Genomic DNA, 19,216 nt, shown 5'->3' with positions numbered 1-19,216 from the left:
TTAGAGGTAAATGAAGATTGAAATAAAAAAGAAATTCTCACTGAAAGACCAGGGTTACAATGAAGTACAAGGATCAGGAGTCAGGAAAAAAAAGCACCTATGACCCGATTATTGTTTTTTGTACAAACAGCACATTTGATGCAGCCGTGTTTGGCTGCTGGTACTTTCACTTGTCGGGAGCCATTTACCTGAGAAACAATTTACCGAGTCGTCCCGGTCGCGCCCATCAGACAAACATCAGAACAATGTCATTCATCTGGTTCTCGTCTTTGTTCCCTGTGACATAATTTGGTGACATGTTTTTTTTTCTCTAGCAGTTGGCTTTTGTTCTGAAATATGTCAAAAGGGGACAGCCGTATATGGTGTGCGGGAAGAGCTAGTCAGACATCGGTCCACTAACTGGATCATCAGGTTCACCTCGGATATTTTTGCTCTCTTATTTTTTCAGTATTGTGGTTTCAGTGATGTTGTCAGCTTGTTGTTAGGAATAAAAATGTCTTCCTGTCTGACTAACTTTTTTCAGGCTGGCGTCCCTCCCGCTGCTGGTTGACAGACCAATCAGCTGCCTCTCGATTAGCTTTGACCTTTTATGCACATTTGCTTTGATGCATAATGGGGTTAATTTTGTAACATTCTGGTAAACGTAAAACATTTACTTCTATTAAGGATCTTGGAACACTTTATTTTTTCATTTGTGGTCATGAATGTTAATGAACCTGTGTATGTTAGAGTGCTTTGAAAAGAAATTTCCATTGGAAAAAAACAGAATCTGCAGGTTAGAAACTAAATAAAATAATCAAATACAATAAAATGAAATAAAATAAAATAAGTCACTGATTCTTTCTGACTACAAAAACCACACAACTGAAACACTTGATATGAAATGCTCAGTTCTATTATATTTTAATGATCAGAACACATTATGTTGTATTTCCAAGAGATAAATACTTTGGAATGAGCTAAAATGCGCAATTTACGTACGCCATGCACTCCGAAAAGCTTTTAGTCATCGACTATTTTGTCTCTTTTTCTTCTGCAGATATGTTCTTCCCACCTGCCTAGCCCATCTGATGCTCCGAACCATTACCTGGCCGTGTGCCGAGCTCTTTATGCCGAGACAAGGGAACTTCACACGTTTCTGGAGAAGATAAGATGCGCCAAGGAGGTGAGAAAAATCTTGACATTACCAGACCATTTTGACATGTTTTACCACTTGGTCACATCTTTCCATTACAGATGTAAAAATTAAGAGCTCAGAAAGGATGCCTGGCTTCCTCAGGGACCTTCAGTAGCCTTTGCTTATGTTTACCTGCCAAAAGTGAAGTAGTTGTGTGTGTGTGTGTGTGTGTGTGTGAATTTTTCCCTTTTGCCTGCCAAAAAAGTTAAAAACAGTCACTCTACTGCCAAACGGTGAAAACAAAAGGAAAATATCTCCAAATGAATAAGAGTTTTTGAGAAAGTACCGAACTGTCGTTATCAACTGGAGTTTACCAGTTGATAAACATAAATGCAGTCCAACAACAACAACAAAAAAAAAAAAAGCAAAACAAACAAGACAGATAGATTCCTGAGGTAGGATGACTGACGGTGTTTGTCCAGCTGAGCACTCGACCGCTTCACTCTGCTCAGATGTGACGCGGCGTCCTGTCTCTGGTGTCAGACGCTGGTAAAGAGCAGAAACTGAGAGCAATCGAGAGAAATTTCATTCTCTTTTTGTGACACGATAGTCAAGATAACATAATTAACCAATAAGAAATAATACAATTAAACAAGGAGGGTGTCATTATCAGGTTTATTCAACCTGAACATGTCGGTTTAGCGTGTACTGTGAAGGGCATGAAGAGGAGAAGTCGGGTTTAAACATCTAAATATATTTTAACTGATTAGCATTTAGATAATGACGTTTGTAGTGTTCGCTAGCTGCTCTCCATCTATGGCTGCGGGCATGATTCATCCAGACAGCCTTACGCAACTCATGGTGTACTTATAGAATCAGTTTTAACCTCATTCAAGCAGGGAACATGCTTTAGGTCTTCAGTGGGTTTGGTTACAAATTTTATTTTTTTTTTTTTTTTTTTTTTTAACGTTACTTCACTTGTTTACCTCTTGTTTTTGTGCGGTCCCCTTGTCTTTTCAGCAGATCCAGAAAGGGAGGCTAATTTAAGTGCATTTTGCTTTGTGTTAATGAGATACAAGAGTTGTCTCAATAAATGAAGGGTGACAATATGTGTACATTGTAGCAGGTATTGGTAGAAAACAAGGCCTACAAGTCTGGAAAAACCTTAGGAAATGTAGAATTTATTTCAGGGATGTCCAGGTGGAAATAAATATGGGAAAACAAAATCTAGTTCCCACATTAAAAGTATAGTTGATCTTAAAAAATTTGAAGGGACCGCGTGCAAAGGTAATACATGTATTTAAAACTTCAGCTCAGCTTAGTCAGGTTGTTTTATCTTTCTAATAAGTCAAAGTGAACTTGAGAATTTGCAGAAAGAAAATCACATCAAGTTACAGCATACCAACATTTCACTTTAAAATGAAAACAAAACTGAGAGTAGCTCGCACAGCAGATTCATTAGAGGCACGTTAAACGGCGTCATAAAAGGCAATTGGATCATTTTATTTCCTCCGGCGCGCAGTTGACACAGGACGAGATGGTTATCGTCAGGATCATGTGAGACAACATTCACTCATTGCACAACATGTTCACTACGATAACGTATGCAGTTTGCCCATGTAGCAGTTCAGCTTGACGCTTGGCCACAGTCTGAATGTAGACATGTTGTTTTCCCCTCGTTTCTCGTTGACCAGAACCTTCGGCGGATGGAAGGCGGGACGCAGGAGGAACCCGAGAAGGACCTCAATGAGCTGCAAAATGCCGACTGGGTGAGAGAAAACGCCGGCAGATTTAAAATGTATAACCATGTGGTGGTAAACACAAAGCTGCTGTGTTGCCTGACTTGACATTAAACATATTCCACACAGGCCTGCTTCTGGGTGCAGGTGATGCGCGACCTACGACACGGTGTGAAGTTAAAGAAGGTTCAGGAACGGCAGTACAACCCGCTGCCCATTGAGTACCAGCTGACGCCGTACGAAATGCTGATGGACGACATCCGTTCCAAACGCTACAAGCTGAGAAAAGTCATGGTGAGGGATTTGCCCCTACGGTACTGCTTTTATTTTTTTATATACATCCTACGTTGGATCATTTTGAATCAAATCGAATGTTGCTGTTCCAGGTGAATGGAGACATCCCCCCACGACTAAAGAAGAGCGCACATGAAATCATCCTTGAATTCATCAGATCACGGCCCCCTCTTAACCCTGTAAGCAGATCTGAATTTACAGTAACGCAGGACCTACAGCAAATTCAGCACCTTTTACACTTCGTTAAAATAAATGTATTCTATATTATAGTAGTATAAGCTCGCATGGATTGAAAATGTAAGCGGAGCAGAAAGAAATTCTATTTTCAAGATAAGATATAGTAATACATTTTCAAAATCACCTGAGAAACACTTTTCATCCTGTCAGAGAATTCATGATCACCATTAACTATAATGTGGAGGATCCATGATGCTGTGGGCCTGTTTTTCTTTTATTCGAGCATTTCAAGAGTTTGTGGCATCATCGTTTTTTTTGAAATACCTGTCAGAGCATCTAACGTAGGTGGAATTTAAATTTCTGTGGAAACATGTAGATTAATCTTTTTTGAAAAAAAAAAAAAAAAGGTGTGGCTGACGACGAACCTTATAGAACATCCTGCATTTCATGCTATTTTAGCGTAACTAGATGAATTTATGCAACAAACAAAAAGTTATTCTGGTTTTCCTTCCTGCCAAGATGTCACTCGTGCTGCTGCTGCTGCTGTTTCAGGTTTCCGCCCGTAAGCTCAAGCCCCATCCTCCACGTCCGCGGAGTCTCCACGAGCGACTGCTGGAGGACATCAAGGCTGAAAGGAAGCTCCGGCCGGTTTCCCCCGATATGATCCGGAGGCACCGCCTAGGTGAGGCGCACGGAAGTGATGCGTACAGCCTGGTGTCCGAGGAGAATTGGTCAGCTAATTATTCTCTGCTGAGTGGAAGACGTTCTTAGTGGAAACTTTAGTGCACTAAGAATGTCTGGTTATAGAAAGGACATCAACTTAGAGCAGCGTCTAATTTTTCCAGAAATGTCAACGTGTTTAAACAAGGTTCACACAGAGTAAAAGCACTCATTTGTTTTTTTTTTAGTCTGATTTCATTTGACATTCCTGGTAAGGGAAGGCCCTTTCATTTTAAAGGGTTGCATAAATTAGTTTTAATTGTTATAATCATTCAGTCAAGTTTATTTCAGATTAAATTTTTGTTCCAGTTCACAGGGTTTCTACAAAGTCTTGAAAGGTCTAGGAAAGTTGAAAATTGCATTTTTGTTTTTCCAGTTCTACAAAAAAAGGGAAATTAAGTTTGGATAAATGACTTTCTTGCTTACACTGTTACCATGTATTTTTTTTTTTCAAGTCAGGAGCTTATCGTATTAAGATAAGATAAAAGATTAGATCTTTTATCTTAAATTTGCCACATCTAAATTTAGGCTATATTCCAGATCTGGATTTTTTTTTTTTCTAGTTTTCAGTAAATTTTTTGGCCCCAGGATCTTCTGGGAACGTTATTTAACGCTGGACCTGTGGATCTTCTTACACTGGTTTTGGTTTCTATTTTTTGATATTTGCAAATAAAATAAATTTATCTTAGATGGAAAAACTCTGCTTTAAATACTTTATATATGTATATAGATTTAACAAGTCTGTTTTGAGAAAGAGGGAATCTAAGTTGCCCCGCCCCCAATAAAAGCATTAAAATGGCCCTTTACTGCAGTGCCTGTTTAGAAATAATCCTTTTTGTTGTATCCGACATGCAGTTGAGAAAATCTAACAAGGTAAATAAATGTTTTGTACTCAGATGGTCAGAATAATATGAAACCTCCCAAAAAGCTACTTGGTAAGTCTGTATTTTGCCTTAAAATAATGTTATCATATTCACATCTCAAAATGGGCCATCAAATTACGGGTCAGTTTCTCTGTTGGCGTCTGTAGGAGGGTTTTGTTGCTTCAAAACTAACCATCTTTGTGAAACACTTGGGATTAAATCTGAGCACAGCTCGTTTTTAAAATTCTAACTTTCCGAATTTTACTGTTTAACATCACTGTTCATTTTAACATTTTCTTTTTTCCTTTCTTCCCCCCTCACCCTCCAAACATGGGCATTTCTGTTAGTCATGCGACCTCTAAGCATGTCTTACAGTTTTGACTCATCAGGTAAATTGTCATGGCGGTCGTTGTGCTCTTATTATAACATCTGTGTGTCATTCCAGGCTGTTTTTAGAACAAGCTTCTCCTTCTCCATAATTTTACCACTTTTAATAATTTGGTCTGATAGTTGTCTCGTACAGTTGTATTAAAAAAAAAACAAAAAACACACACACCAGTGTCACACACTTGTTATTCTGATAAAAGCACCACAGGGGGACGCTGAGTCAACGCAGTGCAACTTAACCTGAGTATGTCTGGCATTTACACATTTTTCTTTTGTTTTTGGAGGTAACACTAGAGATAGTGTAGAAGTCTGGTTAGAAGTTTACATACACTCATCGTGGACATGAATGTCTTTCACTTTGAGCTTTTAATGATTTGTTTTCCAAGGTGGGCGGACTATGAAGTCTTTGCGAAACAACTAATTTTGCTCCCATCGACAAGCTTCCCTTTTCAAAATTGGTAGAGTTTATTTGATTGTTACTGCTTTTAAGGATGGTGTATAACTTGACTGTTGGCACAGTGTTTTTTGTTTTTTTTTTAGGTTTGAAAGCCTTTTCCTGACTCCTATAGATGTACTTATTGCCATTGTGACCAAAAAGCTCAACTTTTGTCTCATCTGAGCATAGAGAGCGTCTCTCCAAAATGCATTTTGCTCGTCAGCACAGGCAAATTTCAGTCGAGCTTTAAGATGTCTGTGTTTCTTTCTTGGTCAGCCCTCTCTCACTCTGTGGTGACAGAAAACCGTCTTCACTCTGAACAGACACACTCTTGTTCCAGTAGTTTAGCTTAAGTCCTCGGTGTCTAGATGTCGGCCGCTACAGCTCGGCCTCTGGTCCTATCCTGCTGTTCAACGTTAGAAAGAAATGTACATCAGCTCATGTTTAAGTGTTCCTTAACATTACGGTCAATTTTCCTTCGTCTGAATGTGTAGCTTAGCTTTTCTTCCAGAACTTGGCAAAGTGGCAAAAAGTACAGAAATGACATTTGGTGCTTGTAAATTTCTGTCAAACCAGACATTTTCAGACTGGTGTGACTTTACAAACCAGCGCTCTGCTCCGTCTCTGCAGCCTGGACACTCTAATCTGCCCTCTCTTGATAAATTTGTGGAAATTACATAACGCTGCTGCCAGTGGTTTGGCTTCACATGTAGGTGAAAGGCAGATGACAGTTTCAATGTGCCGTTAATCCTCGCAGGAGGATGACGGTAAACCTTTGCACTGTGGCTGCACTCATCGTCTTCCTCTGGTTTTTCTTTTTTTTTTTTTGACACATCCCTTCATGTACCTTTCCCTTTGTGCTTTTAGCTCTGACGCACAACCTGTTTATGCCTGATTGTGGAGCACCACAGCTGTCTCTAGTAGTACCATCGCACTTGGACCTATCCTCTTGTTCGGCGTTGGCAAGAAATGTATATCCGTTTACGCTCCAGCTGAATGTGACATTTGCTGAATTTTTTTCCCCCTTCAGGTGCAGGGAAAAGCATCAGCACCCCTCAGGACTTGTTCCGCAGTCCAGGTAAAGCACGCGCCGCTGGTTCGTTTAATCGCCATGGAGATGATCTGCAACATAAATAGGGCTGCAACCAAACATTATTATTTTAGTAATCAATTAGACGATTAATCGGATAAAAAAATACTGCCACATTTTGAAGGTTTTTCATTTAAGCCTTTTTTTTTTATGGAACATTACATTAAGAGATGCCAACAAATAATTGAATTTCTTTAAAACAGGAAGCTAAACATTTTTATTGGATAAAATCCAGTGAACGCTTAAGCATTAAGGATGTATCTGCATAAAAAAACAACAACATAGTAATAATAATTCTAACATCAACATGTGGAAGCTCAGTCCTTTCTGCTGAGCTTTCACAATACAGTTTATGGCTAATAAACGGTTACAGCCTGTTAAAATGATATAAATAATGTGTTGATTCTTTTTTTAATTAACAAATTAATAATTGGATGGAAAAGGTGGTTAATAGGAGATTTCTTTACAGAATTTGAACCAGGTGCCACTTGAAGAGTTTTGGGTTGAACACATTTACAAAGTTTTTTACTTATTTATTTTTTTTATCTTAATTGCAAAATATATATTTTATTTGTAGAGGTTTGTCTTAATTACTGCTCTCATGGTTTTGTTCTTTATCAAACAGTTTTTCTTTTTTGTTTTTTTTTAGTCTGTATACGATTAATCGACAATTAAATTAGTTGACGATTATATCAATAATTGATCAATCCGATTAATTGTTTCAGCCCTGAAACATAAGCCGGTTTATTTTTGCCTTAGTGGCGACTTGCAAACATCTGAATGAGGCGTTTTTGACCCACAGCGTCTCCTGATGGGCAGAGGAAGTTGGCTGGCAGCACCCGCTCTCTGGCCAGTGGGATGACAGGAACCCCTCAAAGAGCACAGCAGCTGAGCCAGAGGAAGAGGCTCCTCAAAGCTCCCACACTGGCCGAACTGGACAGCTCCGAATCTGAGGTGAGTCTTCCGATCACGCCGAATGATCGTCTGCATATATGTGGAGAGGAAAATCGGAAAATCTATCAACGTTTCCGCTCTCTTGAGAGCTTTATTTGGGCTTTTAATACGCAGTTTTATTTAACGGCACGTTGTTATCTGACCGACAGGAGGAGCCCACAAAGAGCAGCTCCAGCAGGTCCACGTCTTTACTGGAGGACACGTCCCCTGAGACTGCTGCGGACAAGAAAGGTGCGATCTAACACAGAGGAGTCTTTAGTGGAAATATTAAACCGGTTACACCCTCCATCTCCTCATCCATTCCTATTTAAATGTTTTAATTCCTGCAGCGCCTCCGAAGTTCCTGCCCGTTTCCGCCACTCCTCAGCCAGAGAAGCACCAGGCTCTTCAGAGGCGGCACTCTGTTGAGAGGGAGGCGCCTGCTTTTGTTCGGTCTTTTGCGCCACCGTCCAAGCAGAGCTCCAAGTCGTTGGTGAGTTAACTGAGGGAGTTATGTGTTACTACTAGAGACGTGCAAGTCACGTTTTTATTTTATTTTATTTTTTTCCTATCCAGGTTTCGTTGAGGTTAAAGCTGTTTAACCTCAACGAGAAAATTGTGCTGCAGGCTCTTTGGTGGAGATGAGCGTTTTCGGTTGACCCGAACCTTTATTTGATGCTTTAATAAACTAAGAAAAGTAATCAAATACATGCTTTTGGTTGATATTTTTATAGAGTTTTAAAGGTGGGAGCTGTTTAGACCCGTCACAATAAGAAATGATCTAAGAAATGATTGCGATAAATGTTAAAATTGTTTTGAGACCATTTTCAAGCAATAGTTTGATAAGGGCAACATAATGCAAGTTTACCTTCTCAAAGACCAGCACATTTTGAAAAGATATTTAAAATATCCAAAATAATACGCTATAAATAAAACAAACAAAAAAAATAAATAAAAGAAAAATAAAAACCACATAATTGAAGCCTAAAATGAAACGATTCATGAAGCCTGTCAACAAAATTGCCCTTCAAAAAATATTAATCATCAGAATGGAAATTGTCAAGATCATTTTAATTTATTCTGTGATTAACTGCTTATTGAGACACGATTGGAGTTGTTAGTTATTGGTGCATTTAATGAATCAGATTTTCCAGTTGGCTTTTTATTCTCAGTTTGTTTCCACTGATTGATCTGTGCTTTTCTAGTTATTACTGGATACCTACTTGGCAGATCTTTGAAAACACTGAATTAGTTTGTAGAGATATAACTTAAGTTGATGCAAAAAACACTGAAAAAAATGAAAACAGCAGTTTTGCTATTCACTAAAAATTAATTGTATGATTGCAGTTTTTTTTTAGGCTGATTTTTTTTTGCTTTTCCTTCAATCTGCAAAATTGGCTTTTGGTTGATAAATATGAATAGTGGAATACAAAGCATGACTTTGCATTCAGCAAAAGGTTTATGACTGACAGGCAAAGAAAAAAAGAGATCTTTGCATGATTAGTTAAGGTGTGGTTCAAGATGAAAGCCAATAGTTTTTTTTTAAGCAACCATTACTGGTCAGACCTGTCAGACGGAAATTTCCAGTCACTTATTAAACAATCGCTGCATTCCTTGTGGTCAGCTGACCTGCCTGCTGTCCAGTCGACTAAATCACAGCAAATATGTTGACACTAGAAGCTGCTGTTCATTTATTTGCTTCAAAAATATCAGCCTACTCACCTTAGGAGTTTATAAAAGGAGCTTTTTTTTTTTTACGACATGTCAAAAAATGTCATAAATCGAACCAACCTATACTTTTTTTTTTTTTTTGCAGTATTTATCAGTCTAATAATAAAATAAGTCTGTGTTATTACTGTGGTTACGTTTAGCAGCAACAGTAGAAGGTGAAAATGTCAGCTTAATGTCCTCCTGTCCTGTGACTGCTTATTTGTTTACAATGAGGTCACCGGCTGAGCTTTTCTGTGCTCAGTCGTATGATTCCAGTGAGGCTGACAGGATGTAATTGAAACCACAGGACTGCTGCGCTAAGAGGGGGAATATGTTCTTGCTCACTGCTTGTTTTTAGGACTCTAGACCTAAACCTGAGTCTCTAATGTCTAGAAAAGGTTCGACATGTGAGAAAATGTTCATCTAAAACTGGGAATTAAATTGGTTTAATGTGTATTTCAGCTGTTTGAGACAATTTCTGTTACATGTGTGACAATGGCAGATTATGTTCCTTTATAACTGAGCTGTGGCAATAAACCTGGTCACTTAGAGTGCTGAGTGATGAAGTTTTACCAGCAAATGCATCAACATGAAAATTTGGAACGATATTAATATTCAATATTAATATTGCTGTTTTAATCAATGCAATGTATATATTACATATATGTTTCCTACCCTTTGAATTCAACCACACTGCTGACATTATTTCTGTGCTTCAGTTAAACACACTGCTTAAGCACTACCAGTATTTTGTAAAATAAACCTTTTTGAGCTTTATATCATGTTATAATGTTATTCTGTCATCAAAAACATATCTGGAGTGTTGCCTTGATTCCTTTCATGCATGATTAAGAAATCCTTTAATCTCCCACGGTAACCATCCAGCTGTCCAAAATGCCTGAGTGGACCTAGCGCCCCTACCCGATTCCTCCACTCAGCTCCTTCAGACTAGCCAGCAGCAATTAGAGATCACCTGGTGGAATTGCAGATCGACTGAGCAGATACGAGCTACTTCTCAGTGCAAAGCTGGTAAAAATGTTGGTAAAGGGTTAGAAGAGGAATGCTGTTGTGATAACTTCCTGATGTCGGAGTTCCAGAAAGAGAGTTTTTTTTTTTTTTTAAAGAGACAGAGGTGCAATTTCAAGGCCTTATATGACAAAGTTAAATTTCTTTCAAGGCATATTTGATATATACAGCATCTTTATAACAACTAAAGGTAATAACACAGTCACTTGATTGTGGTATAAAATGACACTATGGGCCTAGAAAATGCACAATACTGCCCCTTTAGACCTTTGTGTGCGCATTATGTGAATCCCAAAGGACCACATCGGGCTTTTCGGCACGCACAACAAAAGACATGCTGCCATCGTAATGATGAACCATCGAATTTATCACAGTGGAAAACAGTCAAGGCTCCACTGCCTGCAACAGAGGAAGCACTGGATTGTTGTTGAGCCCCAGAAGACCCTTCTGACCCCCACAGAGATCCCCATGTGTTGTTTTTATGGTGCTATGGAACATCACCCATGCAGATTCTACATGTCAGTTTTATCCAGTGTAACGAAAGTGAAACAGTCAGATCTTTCCAGCAGCCTTCACTTTCTGATGCTTCCTCCTGTACCTCATTAGCAAATTTACTCAGGTTAGCCCAACTGTCTGACAAACTTACTTGCAGTCAGGTTTTTATTTATTTTTATATAACGCTGCAGCAGACTGGGAGTCCCACTGGGAAGGTGACTTCGTCTGTGTCCTGTTTGTTCATCACCGTCTGATTTTTCTTGTTTCTTACATGAAATGCGAAGAAAGAATAAGAAACAGGGTTTTAGGGAAGCCAAGCAGGGACATCTAAGTTCTTGGAAGTTTTTTTTTTTTTTTTGTTTTTTTTTTTTGCACATCTCCGAGGCAGCAGCAGCTGAGCTCTTTTTGTGTCTTCGATTGAACTAAATGACTGCAGTTGTGAGAGGAAAAATGAATAATCTCAGGTGTCGGTTCAGCCATCAGACTAGCTTTCATGTTTCGCTTCTTATGAAATCAGATTTCACTTTTTCCTCACACGTGTAGAGCCGTTAGGTTTGCTGTAAATGATTACATAACGGATTCTGAAAATATCCTTTTGAATGACGGGTGTTGTCTTATTAAATTCTACCAAACATGCTGCATGTGATTACGCGTGTTGGAGTACAAAGTGCTGCTGTTTCAGTCTCAATGTCCTGTTCCCTTTCCTCCCGCCCGCTGGTCAGGTGGAAGCAGCCGGCGGCGCACAGGTCACGGTATGTCACCGTTAACTTGCTCATCATCAGATTATCCCATCAACATCACCGTGTTAGGGAAACCATCTTCAGTACTGTATGATTGGTTTTGCTTAAAGAGTTGTGTAAGGTCTGTCAGGGTGAGAGTACCGTCTGCGGAGTGACTGAAATTAGCTTAAGCTGGGTTATGAAACAAGACAGAAGGTGTGGGGGGGGGAGGTGGGGAAAATTCCTCAGTGGAGAAATTTGTTGGGGGTTTTTCTTGCATAACTGCAGGTGTTGTTTGTTGTAAACTCATGCGCAAATAAGTCAATTATAGGATGACGAGTAAATATAACGTTTCTAGAAAATCCAAATTGACCTACTGAAAGTTCGTAGAACATCACCTGCAGATTCTGCACTCATCATCTTTCCTTGAGCTGTCATTCACGTGAGCGGTTTGTGTGTCCGTTACTCCCATATTGCTGCGTTTCTGGTCTTCTGACGATGCTGGGTGTTTTGTGTTCGACTCCGTTCATGTGGTGTTTATCTCACTGGAAGAAAACGCCACATTCCTAATGTTTGTCTCCTCTTCTGTAAATGCAAGTGATGGTTTTCAGATGTGATGTGTTTTTTTTTTTTTTTGTTTTCCCCTGCAGGAGGAGTTCTGTTATCCTGTGGAGTGTTTGACTCTGACGGTGGAGGAGGTGATGCACATCAGACAGGTTCTGGTCAAGGCAGAGCTAGAGAAGTTCCAGCAGTACAAAGACGTCTACAACGCTCTGAAGAAAGGAAAGGTGGAGTTCTCTTGTTGACTCAAAATGTTCATTATTTGAATGCGCAAGATTCATCCTCATCCATGTTTTTCCGTCTTTAGCTCTGCTTTGCATGTCGAACCAAAAAGTTCTCCCTCTTCACCTGGTCCTACACCTGCCAGTTCTGCAAAAGGTAAACCAGTACTGTTCATCTTGAGCGACGGTTCGGCAGCTTAAGTAAAAAATGTACCAACATACATCTACTTAGCATGACTACTCTTCAAATTTGGGGAGTTGTTCAGTGTTCAGTCTGGAAATGCATGAAATTTTGCATTGATACTTTCTAGAGGAAAGTATATTAGTTTATAAATGAGATTCTTACTCAGTCTTCTCAGTCTGAACAGGTACAGTCAAGAAAAAATATAGTATTTATATGTTCATCCCTTTACCATCAAAATTTTTGTCTTTGATTTGCTACATCAGTACTGACCCAAAAGCTCGGACAACGATCAAAGAGAGCCGTTTTTGTGTTTCACGTTGGGTATAGATACCAAATAAAGCAGTGGCTCTTGTGAATTATTTAGTTTAATTTTAAAAAATTAAATAAAAGCAGACACCAAACTGTTATCAAAACGTTCAGCTTTATCCTGTCTAAATTTCAATAGATTTTTTTTAAATGGAGCCGAGCGACCTTGGCCAATATAGGAAAAAATGCAGAGTTGATGAATATCAGACAAACTATCTCAGACAACATGCAGCTTTTTAAATGTTTCTTTAGCTACTCACTGACAAGTTTAAACAAAATTTAATTCGAGTGGGTTTTTTTCTGCCTTATCTTTTGCATTTTCATTCAGCATCTGTTCAGTCATATCCAACTTAAAAGTTATGTTTCATCTTTTTCAGACCAGTGTGCGCCCAGTGTTCAAAAAAGGTAGGAGGCTGTCGGCCTTTGATGCTTTTCAACCACCAGTCCTCTATTTGTACTTGATAAACTGCATGAAAAACTTTTATCCGTCTTTAATATTTTGCTTATTTCGTCTTTCCTCTCCAGATACGGCTACCATCTAAGCCCTATTCCACTCTGCCCATCTACTCTCTTGGTCCCAGTGCAGGAGCTAAAGACGTCACCCGTGTAGCTTCAGCTCCACCGGAACCAGAGAAACACGCGCCTGGATACGGCAGACACAGTCTGCGCCGAAGGTCGTGGCCGAACGACGGCAAAGACAAAAGAAAGTCCGGTGTGCATAATTTTAACGTTCCTCCTCGTTTTTTGCAGGCTGTCCAAGCACAGCAGCCGAGACGGGCAGTCGAAGGACGAACTGGACCTGCCCAAAGAGCTGACAGAGGACTGGGTCGCCATGGAGGTCTGCGTCGACTGTAAAAAGTTCATCACGGAGATCATCTGCTCCAGCAAGCGCAGCCTGTCGGTGGCGTCCAAAAGAGCCCGTCTGAACCGCAAAACTCAATCGTTTTACATGCCGTCGTCCAAGTCGGCCAGCTTCCACCCCGCAGAGCACCCCATTAGTGAAATGTAGGACGGAGCCGGCGTACTTTATTCAAAGTATCCTCCCAGGTTTTGGACGCTTTATTGAAATCTATAAAGAAAATCCACATTTGACACGGACTGCTCCCAAAAAAATTGTAAAAGTTGCCGTGCAAATCTGGAAGTTGTATCCCTCTCAGGAAAAGCTGCAGGCATTACATTAGCTGTGATACTTGTGAACATGTGGCGAAGATCCCCATAACCACTGTTAAGCACAGTGGAGGAGCTGTGATGCTGTGGGCCTGTTTTGCTTCCAAAAGCCAATAGGAACCCTGTCTGAGTCCTTCACTCAAACTAGGGATGATACGATGCAGAAAGCCAAAAGATGTAGTGATATCATGTAAATATGGCAGAGGCCCAATCAGTGTCTAACGTCGATAAGCTTTCCAGTTCCAGTTTACTTCTTGCACTCAGGAAGATTAACCGACAGAAATGCACTGTACAGTCTCTTTTTCTTGCAAGGTCTGCTGGGGCAGATCTCCGCTTCTCCAATCCTTCCAGCAGCAAATCCTTTTGCCAAAAGTTTCACCTTCTCAGCCAGATCAAATGAGTTACTGCTGTTATCTCATATTACTGAGGGGCTCAGATTGCCTGTATTTTTCAGGTTTTTTTTTTTTTTTTGCTATTTAAACTAAATGTATATTCATTTTTGTGCAATGTGCCAAAATGTAATTTCTCTGAATGCCTTTGTAGCTGCAGAACTATTGTACATAATGTGTGATAAACACATTATCAACTCCTTGTGCTCCAAAGTGGGCCGCAGACGTACATGAAGGATTTTAGAAAGTGTACATGTTGTATATTCATATCGTTCCAAATTCAAATTTAATATAAACTTATTAAGGTATCGTTTTATTATTTTCCAGATTTCTGCCCATTAGAATTATAGTTTTTAGTATATTTTGTTGTGCAATGAGTTAAAAAAAATCCTTTGTTAACGTTAAGCACTTTATTTGGACCGAATTATTGTTTGTGTTTGGTTTTTAATCTAAAATAATAATTAAATAATTTAAAAAAAAATCTGTGCCACTTTAAAAAGGTCCCTTATGAATACATTAAATGTTTCAATAAGCGTTTCAAAGCAAAGTAATAAAGAATGCTACACAGAATTGAATGTAGACATTTTAAGATTTTACTTTAAGAATGTATTTTCATTTTAAGTGGTTCTCCTATCAGTCCTGCACACACACACACACACACACACACACTCACGCACACACCACCAAATAGATACAAAGCTTAACCAGCCTGTTTAAGAAATGTCGATGCAATTTAAAAAAACAATAAAGCAATCCATAAATCCAGTTTTATTTTGGAGCTCTATAAGGAATGTGTGCATGCTGTAGTGAGAACTGTCTGTTTTTATCAGAGAAATTAAAATAAAGTCATCATGATTCTTAAATTTGACTCAGTCTCTCTGTCATATGATGTAAAACTTCCACAAATGTGGAAGTTTGTCAAAAAATTGAAAAAAAGACACGCTTGTTTTTTTTTTTAATTGAGAGTATCAATAAGTTTGAAAATATGATTAAATGAAGTTACTGTGTTCAGTTTAGTGATACAAATCATACTTTATCTGACTTTCAGCTGACTTCTGAAGACCCAGAACCGAGATAAGCGGCTAACAGAAATGTACAACTAGATGAATATTTCACAAATGGTCAGGACCTCGAAGTCTACGAGTATGGCAGGCTAAAAGAGCCCCTAAATTTAAATAATATATGCCACAACTTAATAACAGAACTGTGATAACTCAAATCGGAAATGATTAAGTCATGAAAACTGATGGGAAGATATAAAAAAATGCTACTATGTCAGTTACTTAAGTTATTTTAGTATTTCTGTATTTAACTAAAATTGAAATTATTCTAAAATGTTTTGTCAGTAAATAATTTCAACACATAATTGTTCATTTAAAAAGTCATGTTTACTCCTAGTTTTCATTATTTCAGTATACATTGATGAAGCCATGCCGATATCGACAGGTTAAGTATATCTATATTTAATTTGGGTAATTATCCTTCGAAGAATTAGTGCCAGTTGGTGATTAGTCATAAACTGACTTGCTATGGAGGTTGACCAATCAAAGGTCAGGCTCTGTTTTGTGTTTAGTGCCAGGTAAGATTGGTTTATGCGAGACTGCAACTATTATAACTTAAACTGCCACTTATGTCTCCGAAGACAATAAGTTAAAATTTGAATTCATGACTTACACAATTTTTTGAGATTTCTGAGACGTTTAAATAATCATGTTTTTTTGGATTGTGTCGCCATTTGCCAGCGCAGTCAATATGTCTGTGTAGACAGTAGAGGGCGTTAGAGGCACATTGAAAACCTGACCTGCTGGCTCACTTCTTTGAAGCGTGTTTGGGGACATCTGGTGGTAGTAGATTGACATTGCAGGCAGTTAAAAATAACTTGTTTCAAGATAAAACAATAAAGCAAGTAATACTAACCAAAACCTATTGAATACCAACACCATCTGTCCAACTGTTTACACATCTTATCACAATATAACCATATATTTCAATGCATTTTATTGGAATTTTATGTGAATGACCAACCCAAAGAAATGGATAACTGTAAATTATGCATTGTTTTATAATTTGTTTGCAGATAAAAGCAAAGAGAGAGAAAGAGAGAGAGGAAGAGAGAGAGAGAGAGAGAGAGAGAGAAAGAAAGAAAGAAAGAGAGAGAGTCTGTTACTAGACCCTATCGAGGTCTAGTAAGAGAGAGAGAGAACATGAAACTGTTTCCAAAAGGTTGATTTCTTCACGTCCTATAGCAGATCTTCAGGTGGAAATCAGAACAACTAATAAAAAGTTTTTTTGTAAGCATAATCAGGAATATTCAAAATGCTTTGAGGTAAAGTTTCTGGAATTATGCGTTACAGCATTATATAAAAACTGAACAATAAGAAAATAACTCCTGAACCTTTCCCTGCTTAATTTGATTGTTTTCATAGCCCAACAATGTCATCATAATAACTGCTTTCAGGACTATCTTCAGGAATTTCAAATATAAAATTAAATGTATTATGGTGTACAAGGGTACATGTTAACTGCAGGAAGAATCCAATTATCCAATTTACATTTATAATTATAAATTCGGCCTGGCCCCTCTCACATAGTATGAAACGACCTCGATAGGGTCTAGTAACAGACACTGAAAATAACCTGGCTGGCCACAGCCTCTGTGAAGGGTGACCCTTACACGCTGGTATCTATTGAAAGGCAGTGGGCAGCCAAGCGGTCATTAACGGCCTAAACGGGTTGTGTATTTAGCAGCAGCTCAGTGGTGCTGATCCTGAGCGCTGCTCTGGGTGACTGAGTCAGGCACAAGACATCTGACGGACCGTCATGTGTCCGCTCTGATGTTTTAGGTCATTGTGTGTGTCAGTCTGAATAGTTTACTTAATCAAGTTTAACAATTGCTTTCTATGTGCCTGTAGAGACACAGAAATTTCTTTTTTTTTTTTTTTTTTTTTGCTGCTTTTAGTGGTCCAACATTCATGATCGTGGATTAAAATGCAAAACTGAAACTAAATATCTTCTGCACTTCATCCTCAGTGCTGCGTATATGTCCATCATACAAAGAGAGAGTCTGTCAGGATGGCAACTGGATATGAGGAGCTTCTCATACCAAACGCTTGGCATGAAATGAATGTCAGCCATCAGGTCAAGAGGTCACGTGTCGGCCACGTTATATCATAAAGTTGTGTATTCGCTGCATTCCCCTAGCATCTGAAGATAAAAATACTGCTACGCGTTGGCTGGCGGATGTTGTGTTGGTTTTTAATGAGGTACGCAGTGCAAACATGTCACTCGATAGTCATGGAAAAGTTTATGTGTCCGCCTGAACAGTCTTCACTGAGGTATCAGGGAGATTATGACTAAGCCAGCTAGGAACATAGGAAGTTTTCCAGGTGGACAAAGGCACTGATGTAATTTTTTCCTATAAACAATGTATGTGCAGCATGAGTTCTTAACATGTGCTTTTCTAACTTACTGTAGCAGAGAACTGAGCTTCAGTGTTCGCATTCACAAATAAAGATTTAGTTGCTGTTATTTATTCCCAGCTTCCTTTGTAACAGCAAAATGGAGACTATAAAAATAAAAGACAATATATATTTTAGTTCAACTGATATCAAATGTTAATTTTGAAGCATTTGAATGAATCATTTGCTGAGAACTTTGTATCCTCCTTAGTTGGCACATGCATACTATTGCATGTCAACATGGTAACTGCACAGATGCTTCAACTAGAGATAGCATGGTGACTACTGGTAACCAAGATATATTTTTCTGGGAAATAATTATCTACAAAGAAACTTGCAATGAAAAGATCAATCAATTGGTCATTACATGGTTTATGACCAATTGGTTAAACCATTTCATCCACAGAAATTTAAGTTTCCTTAAATTCCCCTGGAAATCATCTATGCCACTCCAGCTTTAGCTTGTAAGTAAAGCAAAAGTAAACAGATATGGAAAATGGCCACTGCTACTAAGCGGTAATCAAACTGATATATTTTATTTTAATGAAAAAAAAAAAAAGAAAAGGTGCAAGAAGTCCTTCTGTGAATGAACTGCAAGCTTCATGAAAGCAAAGAGGGTTGCAGAACGATGTTGCAAACACTGGATATCTCCCTGACACCTCTTCGTCTCTTATCTGCAGAAAGCAGGTCATTGCATCACCCAGGGGCTCTTTGAAGGCAACTTTGTCACATGTTCTCACATCAACATTCATAGATGAAAAGACTGTGCATGTAAAAAGCTCTGCTGGACTTTCCAGAGAAAATGTGAGCCCATTTTTGAATTGTTAAATATTGGCTCATTTTATTTTATTTGACAAAACCTGTCATTCTTTGCATTGACTTATCAAACATTACAAAAGACTGGTTCTTCTTAGGAGGTTTTTCATGCCCTTTGACAGCTCTTTTCTTTGACAAGTGCAATCCAATAAGAAGTGAGTCAATGAGGAATGTATTTACGACACAAAGTGCAAATAGTGCCACTGCTAGGTTGTTAACAGAACTCAGCAGAACCCAAATCTAGAAACATCTGTCTCCTGGTCTGGCAGGAAAACGATGGAAAATACAGCTGCCACATATGGGGAGATTCCTTTGCATTAAGGTCAGGGACAATAAAACATTAACACTGATCATCAAATGTGAGTGCAAATAATTTTTTCCAAGTCCATTGTTTCTAAAAAAACAAAC

General features: G+C 38.7%; 1 protein-coding gene across 4 annotated transcripts in view; it reads left to right on the top strand.

Moving 5' to 3' along the window:
• spire1a (spire-type actin nucleation factor 1a) overlaps positions 1-15,104 on the top strand; it is a 30,687-nt gene extending 15,583 nt beyond the window's left edge. The window contains exons 4-19 of one of the 4 annotated variants that reach the window (XM_015035432.1): positions 1,040-1,165; positions 2,812-2,886; positions 2,986-3,150; positions 3,243-3,329; positions 3,880-4,009; positions 5,258-5,299; positions 6,764-6,811; positions 7,626-7,777; positions 7,927-8,008; positions 8,107-8,249; positions 11,710-11,739; positions 12,357-12,494; positions 12,575-12,645; positions 13,356-13,383; positions 13,504-13,652; positions 13,729-15,104. In XM_015035432.1, coding sequence (XP_014890918.1) covers positions 1,040-1,165; positions 2,812-2,886; positions 2,986-3,150; positions 3,243-3,329; positions 3,880-4,009; positions 5,258-5,299; positions 6,764-6,811; positions 7,626-7,777; positions 7,927-8,008; positions 8,107-8,249; positions 11,710-11,739; positions 12,357-12,494; positions 12,575-12,645; positions 13,356-13,383; positions 13,504-13,652; positions 13,729-13,987 — 1,725 coding nt within the window. In that variant the 3' untranslated portion in view covers positions 13,988-15,104. Of the gene's footprint in view, positions 1-1,039; positions 1,166-2,811; positions 2,887-2,985; positions 3,151-3,242; positions 3,330-3,879; positions 4,010-4,943; positions 4,983-5,257; positions 5,300-6,763; positions 6,812-7,625; positions 7,778-7,926; positions 8,009-8,106; positions 8,250-11,709; positions 11,740-12,356; positions 12,495-12,574; positions 12,646-13,355; positions 13,384-13,503; positions 13,653-13,728 lie in introns of all 4 variants that reach the window. The other 3 variants (XM_015035433.1, XM_015035434.1, XM_015035435.1) reach the window with 3 other exon arrangements.
• The last annotated feature ends 4,112 nt before the right edge of the window (positions 15,105-19,216 follow it).

The sequence above is a fragment of the Poecilia latipinna genome, unplaced genomic scaffold, assembly GCF_001443285.1.
Source record: "Poecilia latipinna isolate Pla-1442-1.1 unplaced genomic scaffold, P_latipinna-1.0 Scaffold335, whole genome shotgun sequence".
In the NCBI taxonomy this organism is placed as follows: domain Eukaryota; kingdom Metazoa; phylum Chordata; class Actinopteri; order Cyprinodontiformes; family Poeciliidae; genus Poecilia; species Poecilia latipinna.
The sequence above is the reverse complement of the archived record's forward strand: the minus strand, read 5'-3'. Positions and strand labels throughout refer to the sequence as shown.